Below are 8,860 nucleotides of genomic sequence, written 5' to 3'. Positions count from 1 at the left end.
TTACAGCAGTACTGCACTGATTTTTTTTTTTTTTTTGATAAATCTTCCCGAGCGTGAATTAGGCAAGTAACCACCGCCTCCACCAAGATTCCAGTGAATGATAATTGCATAATTGCAGACCGTGGCGAACTCATGGAATTCGGGCACATCTCCTCCCGTGCAGCACTATTCTAGCGCCACTCAGACACGTCCTCGGTCACCATAGTTACTACACAACTATCTTCAGTTCAGCGTTTCCGTGAAGGATTCAGATCTCGCGAGACTCATAAAAAGCAGCAGCGGTTACCCAGCAACGAGTGACTCCAACTGCAGCAACTTGTGTACCTGCAGCAATGGAGGCAGACAGAGACAACTACTATGTGGAGCGTATCCTTCTGCCGGCGTGGAGCGAGGCTGGGTGCGGGACCGGGCTGTGTGGTACTGCGGGGACTGTAGGGGAGGGCGGGCCTGATACTGGCCGGGGATGCTGCGGGTGTATAGGCTTACCACTGTGACCTGCTGGCCGTGCTGACACCGGCACATCTTGCCTTCCCACAATGCTGAGAGGATGCTGAGAAGATGCTGCAAGGTCAGAGGGACAGCTAGAAAGCATTATGGAGACAGTGAGGTGGCACTTTTACCATTCTGCTGCTCTATAGTTCTGTCATGTCTATAGGAATTTCAAAAGAAACAACAGGACAGCATTTCTCACCATTATTTGGTTCCTGCTTTTAATTGACTGAAATAATGACTGTTTTTGTTTTGTTTGTTTTATTACCTCCATAAAACTTAAAATGTGCTATACTTAAATTGTTAGTGTATTAATAATTACATCCCCTGTCCAAAACCCCTTCCTTATCCCCCCCCCCCTTCCCTCATAATCAGTATGTTTTACTTCTTAATATGCAACTAAACATTGTTAGCAATAAACGTTCTGGTGGCTGCTACTCATATGTGTCCCCCCCCCCCCCCCCCCCTAAAACAGCTCTGCAAGATAGGGGTTTAGTGTGGATCAGTTAATTTAGGCCTGATACTTTGGGTATCGCCATAGGCCACTATGAAATTGTGGCTATGGTGGCACCATAGTTCTGCTATACTATAGCCAAACGCTGCCTTTCAAAATAAGGGCCGAGAGCGGTACAATATAGTGGCGGAGAAGCAGGATAGTGGTGATAGATAGCGGCAACGATTAAATTGTGGCTGTGGTGGGTGTTAGAGTACCTGTTCTTTAGAAAATGTGTTGGAGTCAGGGGGTGTAACTAGAAATCACTGGGCCCCCCTGCAAAACTTTGGATGGGGCCTCCTCCCGCCAACCTGGGGGCAGCAATTAGAACAATTGTGCAGAGAGCAGAGCTTTTTTTCTTCATGCCCTTAAATGTCCGTCTCTCAAGATGGGCCCCCCTATGGCTTCTAGGCCCCCCATGCGGCTGCATCCCTTGCAGGGTCTATTGTTACACCCCTGGTGGGAGTACTGCTATGCTATAGCTGAACTCCGGCTTTCAAAATTAGCGGTGGGAGCAATGATATTTACTGGCGGAAGGTGGAGGAGGGTCTAGTGTTAGGCATTGGTGGTGGTGGAGGGGGGAAGGTATGGGGGGTAGTGTTGACATAGGTAGGGGAGCTTTAATGTGAGGGTTTAGGGAAATATGAACTTTACCTTTTACCTGTGCTGCATATCAGTTGTCCTTTTTCAGTTATACTGTAACTAACTGTAAGGAACAGATACAGTGTAAAAGGAGTAGGTTAGGCTTTTTTTGTGGGTCTTTTAACACTGAATCAGGTGCTGTCAGTTATAACTGAAGGGACAACTAATGTGAAGCTCAATGTCCATGCTTCCCTATGGGTCAGGTCAGATTATATGCATTTTAACTGAAAGCTTTTCACAATGCACTGCTATGGAACTACTGATCAGGTAAAACACATCAGTTTTTCAGGGTTACAGTAATAGGGAAACATGAACATTAGCAAAAAACACGGACAACAGCAAAAATTCGCGTTTCTGCGCGAAAATGTGTGATTGTGCACAATAAACGTTACGCATGTTATAATGCGCGCAAAGCGCTAGCGCGACCATGATATCAGTTATCACGGTTTAGTGAATCTAGCCCAATCTCCGGTTTCTATCAGTTATAACTGAACAGACAACCGATTTGCAGCCCAGGTGAAGGTAATGTCTATGTGTCCCTATAGCTCAGTTAACATTATGGTGGCCATACATGGTACAATTTTTTTCATCCAATCTTACTATTTCTATGTAATATAAGGGAACTGCCTAAATTATCCTTTCAGTATATTCACTTAATTTACCCTTAGGCTGGTTTCACAGTGGGACGTTACAGGCGCACGTTAGAGCAGCCTGTAACGCACCCCACCGCACAGCAATAAAAAATCAATGGGCTGTTCACAGTGCCCACGTTGCGTTACTTAGTAACGCTGCGCCATAAGACATGTACTGCATGCAGTATTGACTGCTTGCACATGCTCAGTAATGTTGGGGAGGAGGGGAGAGCGGCCAGGCACATGGCTAATTAATATTCACTGCACTCAGTGACGTGCAGTGTTTACTTCCTGGAGCGGCCGCTCTGTGCGGCGATTGGCCGGGTGGGACCACGTGATGCCGCATGCGTCCAAGAGTACGCATCACGGACGCCAGAGTGAGCTGCACAACGCGGCTCACTCTGACGTCCACATCAGAGAGCACCAGGCGTTGCGTTAGGGGCACGTTATGCGACCATAACGTCCCCTAAAACGCAACGTCCTACTGTGAAACAAGCTTAATACTACATAGAAATGGTAAGATTAGATGAAAAAATGGTACCATGTATGGCCACCATTATATGCATTTTAACTGAAAGCTTATTCACAATGCACTGCTATGACCTCTTTTGTACAATATAAACTGAAAAACGAATGCGTTTTAACTCTCTAGAGCAGTGCATTGTAAAAAAAAATCTTTCAGTTTAAATGCATATAATATGAACTAAGCCATAGGGAAAGATGGGCATTACCTTGCACATCAGTTGTCCTTTCAGAGCTGTCTCCCACTAGCTAACGTGTGCATGAATTTGATTTCATGCATGTGTTAGCATTATTTTGGCTGGTCTTAACTGGGGGCTCGTTTCCACTGTTGCAGTGCGGAATCGCCTGGATTCCACCGCGGACGAAATCGCATGCGGATGCGTTTCTGCATGCGGGTTTCCCCGCGATTTCGCATACAATTTCGCATGGCTAGGAAGCAGGCAAATTTAACCATGTCACTGCCTGTGTACATTTCCATAGCCTTACATGCGAAATCGTACGCGAAATCGTGGGGAAAACCGCATGACAAAGCCGCATGCGATTTCCCTATTAAAAGCATTGCGGGCGATTCGCCCGCATTCCTGCCGCACGCAAAATCTGACGGCTCTGCCGTGCAGATTTTCCCCGCACACCAAAACGCACCCGCACGACGCACAAGTGGAAACAATCCCATCCACTTGTATTGCCTATGCGAATCCGCATGCAGTGCCTGCATGCGGATTCGCTATAGTGCAAACGAGCCCTGAAGTAAGTTGATGGGAAATTGCTTGCATGGTGCGATTGAGGCCCCTTTTACAATTCCCTTGAAGTGCGTGTTGCGTTACTCTGTTTTTTCCACAGGGTAACGCAACAACAATGCAAGGCAATGGGGCCTAGCACACTTACTGCGTCACATCATGCTGCGCCGGAGGTTCCAGATTGGAATTTGTGTAAGTCAATAGACGACACAGAGATTTTACATTTGTTGGTGGTGGCGGTGCAGTACGCATGCGCCGAACAACGCAAATATGAGGGGAAACCCGGGAATCCAAGTTGTGTAATGCCTATCCAGTAAAGAGCATGCCACGTGGCGAGATGCAATGACGGCTGGTGAAGGGTGTGCCTGGAGCACGCAAGGGGGTTGTGCTATGCATGTGACCCTGTTGATGCACTCTGCCTCAGGGTCATATGAATCAAGGTGGGACTGCAGTGAAAATAACGTAATGAAAAAAGTGCTTAATTTTTACAATAATTATTTATAAATGATTTAGGGCTCGTTCACACTAGGTCCGGAAATGTATTTGTGGCTCCGTTTTTAAAACCTGATCAAAACCAGAGCCACGGATAGAAATGTTAAAAACAGCAGCTGTCTTCACCTAAACAAAAAACGGATCCGTCTGCGTTTGCGGGGACCTGTTTTCAAAACTTGAACGGAAGGTCCGGATCTGCTGCATTTTCCCGCAATGCTCATGGATCCTGATACAGCTAGGGGTAGTGGAGGGCAGTGCAAAAACGGATCTCCCTCTAAACAGGCTATTCTTGCACACAAATCGGAGGGAGATCCGCATTGTCTACTGCCTGCTCCTCCCCTTCACTTCACCCCATTAGGTGTCCCTCAGGTAGCCTGAGGTGGTAGCAGCCAGGACAGGGGTAGCGGGCACACCTGGGTCCTTCCATCCCCGCTCCCCTTCCAGCTATTTGTGGCAAAAGTGTAGCGAATGAGGGAGAGGGGAAGTTTACCTTTCTTCCTCTGCTCGCAGCGTGACTTCCGGCAATGCCGCCCACTAGAGGGCGGCATTGCAGGAAGTCACAGCGAGCAGAGGAAGTAAGGTACTTCCCCTTACGCTCGTTCACTACACTTTTGCTGCAAATAGCTGGAGGAGGGAGTGGGGACGGGGGGACCCAGGTGAGGGAGGAGGGGCAACTCCCCCCCTCCCCGCCACTGTGCCCGCTACCCCCCATCCTTGCTGCTACCCATCAGGCTATTATTGCATGTGTCACCAACATCAGGGACATGCATGCATTAGCCAAGCCAAGTTGTTCTATGTGTATGGAGGTTCTGATTAGAGATGTTAATGAGATGCTAATTATTCTAGGTAGATTCAAATTTCATGCATCTTGGAAATCAATCAATTTAAATTAGCTCCAGCTACTGCAATTTGTAATCACTAACATGTTGACCAACCCTAGTTATTATTATTATTATTATTATTATTATTTAGTATTTATATAGCGCCAACATATTATGCAGCGCTGTACAGTGTATGTGTGTGTGTATATATATATATATATATATATATATATATATATATATATATATATATATATATATATATATATATCTTGTCATTAACTGTCCCTCAAAGGAGCTCACAATCTAATCCCTACCATTGCCATATGTCTATATTATGTAGTGTAAGTGCTGTAGTCTAGGGCCAATTTTAGGGGGAGCCAATTAACTTATCCGTATGTTTTTGGAATGTGGGAGGAAACCGGAGTGCCCGGAGGAAACCCACGCAGACACGGAGAGAACATACAAACTTTTTGCAGATAGTGCCCTGGCTGGGATTCGAACCAGGGACCCAGCGCTGCAAGGCGAGTGAGCTAACCACTACGCCACCGTGCTGCCCAAAGTTCTCATATATGTGTGTCATGATTAATAAAATAAATAACACAGTTTAATTGGAACTAGAATGGAGGCCAAATGCGGCCCACTAAGCCTTTTCTGGTGGCCCCTGAAGCCCTCTACAGTTCCGTGCTGCCCGCGGCTCCAGTGCCACATGCAGGGGCCACCTTATGTTGCCACTCTGCGTCCCTCCTTCATTGCCTGTAGGTTATCAGCCACCACTGCAGCAGTAGCCACTGATTAGCAGCTGCCACTGTGCCAGTAGCAATCTGCCTGCATACTGAAAGAGACATGCTAGCTGCACACAGTATATAGGTTATTTGTATGGAAATGTATTATTTAACAAGCTGTCACAGGCATAGTGTACCAAATGGCAATCAGCAGAATTGTGTTGAATTTCGCAAGTTTGTCTCCATAGCACTCTCAAGAATGGAAATTTGGCCCTTGGCCTTCAAGTTTGGACACCCTTGACTTAAAGGAATACTCAGACATGTGTATGCATTGATAGTATTTACTTTAGCTGCTTCTAATTCTTTATCAGCAGATTTATTTTTATTCGTTAAACTCATGGGAACTAGTGGTGAAGCCACATGGTTAGGAACATTTTTAAAACTACAGAAGGATATGGAGGTGAAACTGCCTTATTTTAATTTGGATAATTTGTCTTATGAAGCAGTGGGAGGAGCAGGAGGCTTCCCATTGCGATCTGAATATAGAACAGTGAGCAAAAAAAATCAGCCTCACTAACTGCAATTTGTCTTAATAACGCTGGCTGCAGTGAGCAGGATATGCTTGTACAGATGTCATACCGTCATGTAAAATGATTGCGCACAATAGTCGGAAATGACAAAAGTAGTGCAATGGTCTCTCCAGACATTTTCACCAGCCAGGTGTCATGAAAAAGTAGCCAGTGGGGCACACAGGGAATGCAGGATACGCGCAACTCTGCTTACAGCATAGGAGGATAAGAAGGCGAGCTGATCCCTGCTGGGTGCTCACCAAAGTTAGCTGAGCGGAGCACCTGGCTAAAAGAGCCTGGGTAGAACATCTCTATTTTGAGATTAACCCAAATTTGTCCTGTTGAGTGCAAAATGGTTAAAGTATGACAGAGGAATTGGTTTAGATGCTCTGAATTACCTCAGAGGAGTGGAGTCAGTACAAATATCATCCGACTCCTCGACTCCGACTCCACAGCCCTGGTTGCACATGTGACTCATCATGCGTAAGACCTTCTAAACATAATTCAGCTTTACACATTCTGGTTCACACACTCCATTGTGGGCACAGAGCAAAACCAGAACTGTCTGTCTCTTTTGTAGTTAAAGAGAATTCAAGATGAGCTTTATATGGAGGCTGCCATATTTATTTATGTTTAAGCAATACCAGTTGCCTGGCTAATATTCTGCCTCTTATACTTTCAGCCACAGACCCTGAACAAGCATGCAGCAGATCAGGTGTTTCTGACATTATTGTCAGATCTGACAAAATTATCTGCATGCTTGTGTCTGGTGTGATTCAGACACCATTGCAACCAAATAAATCAGCAGGGCTGCCAGGCAACTGATATTGTTTAATAGGAAACACATATGGGGCTCGATTTACAAAACTGTGCTAACATTAGCACTGGCCCTTAGCACGTCTAAACTCAGTTGAAATGTGAGATCTGATTGAGAAAACCGGTGCTAACCTACTTAGCACCCTGGTTAGCACGCCTAAAGACTTTAGACGTGCTAAGTAGGTTAGCACCACTTAGTAAATCAAGCTCATGGCAGCATTCATATCACTCTCACCTCAGGTTCACTTAAAGGGGCACTATGGCAAAACATTTTAAAATTTAAAAGACGTGCAAACGTATACAAATAAGAAGTACGTTTTTTTTCCAGAGTAAAATGAGCCATAAATTATTTTTCTCCTATGTTGCTGTCACTTACAGTAGGTAGTAGAAATCTGACAGAAGCGACAGGTTTTGGACTAGTCCATCTCTTCATGGGGGATTCTCAGGGATTTATTTATTTTTAAAAGCACTTAGTGAATGGCAGTTGCTCTGTCCAACTGCCAAAAAAATTGTGTAGAGAGCAGGGAGGCTGGCCAGCATCAGTGTTTAAATCATTTTTAGGGAATATCTTTATAAAGAATAAAAGCCTTGCTGAGAATCCCCTATGAAGAGATGGACTAGTCCAAAACCTGTCGCTTCTGTCAGATTTCTACTACCTACTGTAAGTGACAGCAACATAGGAGAAAAATAATTTATGGCTCATTTCACTCTGGAAAATGTACTTCTTGTTTGTCTATGTTTGCACATATTTTACATTTTTTTTTTGCCATAGTGCCCCTTTAAAGAGGAAGGAACTGCAGGCCCCAGTACTCATAGGCATAATAAAATGCAACTTTGTTGACTACTTGTATTTCGCTGGCTTGGATTGCTAACAAAATGCCTTATCCAAGTAACTGTATTTAAAATCTGTCATTTTCTGGCTATGTATACAGTTAGGGAATTTGCCGCTTTCTATTTTGAGGTAATGTCTCTGAATTCTTGCATGGGTTTCCATCATATTCTAACTAGTGCCAAGCCTGGAGTCATCAAATACCTTTTTGGCACAACTTATTTTGCAATTTGCATAAAGTTTCTTTTTGGACATTTTCAATGGAGTCGTAGCCTGTGATTTTGGAGAAGAGCAGAACTTTGTTTTCCCTGGCGTACTCTGCCAAGCGTTCCATTACAATCGTATATGACTGACACAGCCTGAAAGCAGTTGCAAGCAGCGTCCTTTATAAGTGTGGTGCCTTACTAAGATATTCATGTAAGCTTCAATAGACGCCACTTGGATACAAATGCTAAGGGTATGGAGCAATACCCACTACGTTCATAAAGATGATCTTCCATGGAAAAGTTGTAATTACAAAATGAATTCTGATTATAGAATAAGCTATTCAGAATCTTCAGAGTTATACATATGAAACATGTTATTACTCTATTTACTGCGTTCTGGAGATAGGCAACAGCTCAGCCATCTGCATCATGTAAAGCACAGGTGCTAGGCTGTGCGAGTTCATTTAGCTGTTACCGGCAATAAGTGCTGTTTGTTGCCCACTTACCAGTGTTTAAATGCTACTGTCTCAGCATGAGAATTAGCACACTGAAATAAAGAAATGACATATTTGTGTGCGTGGCTTTGAAGCTCTGAATCGTGCATCATTTTATTTTTTATTGCTAAGTGGTGATTCTTTTCAAAGGTTTATTATACACTGGATGGCGCGTTTTGATTCTCTGCTGAAACCCTGAATTATGAACACTCTGATTTATCTTCTTTGACTGTGATGCTAAGAGTTTGTTTACAACAGGGGTGTGCTTGCGGCTGTGCGCTATGCCACAACGCACGGCTGTCGCTTTGCTGCTTGGTACAGCTCTGACCCCATTTAAAGAGGAACTTTAACTCAGGATTGAACTCCATTCCAATCAGTAGCCGATACTCTTTC

At 44.5% G+C, this 8,860-nt stretch overlaps 1 protein-coding gene across 3 annotated transcripts in view; it reads left to right on the top strand.

Annotated features, from left to right (window-relative positions):
* The first annotated feature begins 253 nt into the window (after positions 1–253).
* The window catches only part of SPAG16 (sperm associated antigen 16), a 1,402,284-nt gene continuing 1,393,677 nt past the window's right edge, over positions 254–8,860 (top strand). For all 3 annotated transcript variants that reach the window (XM_068245386.1, XM_068245387.1, XM_068245389.1), the window contains exon 1: positions 254–366. In XM_068245386.1, the coding sequence (XP_068101487.1) occupies positions 333–366 (34 nt within the window). In that variant the 5' untranslated portion in view covers positions 254–332. The remainder of the gene's footprint in view (positions 367–8,860) is intronic.

This window comes from Hyperolius riggenbachi, chromosome 7, assembly GCF_040937935.1.
Source record: "Hyperolius riggenbachi isolate aHypRig1 chromosome 7, aHypRig1.pri, whole genome shotgun sequence".
Lineage (NCBI taxonomy): Eukaryota > Metazoa > Chordata > Amphibia > Anura > Hyperoliidae > Hyperolius > Hyperolius riggenbachi.
Note: the sequence above shows the minus strand (reverse complement) of the source record. Positions and strands in the feature narration are given on the sequence as shown.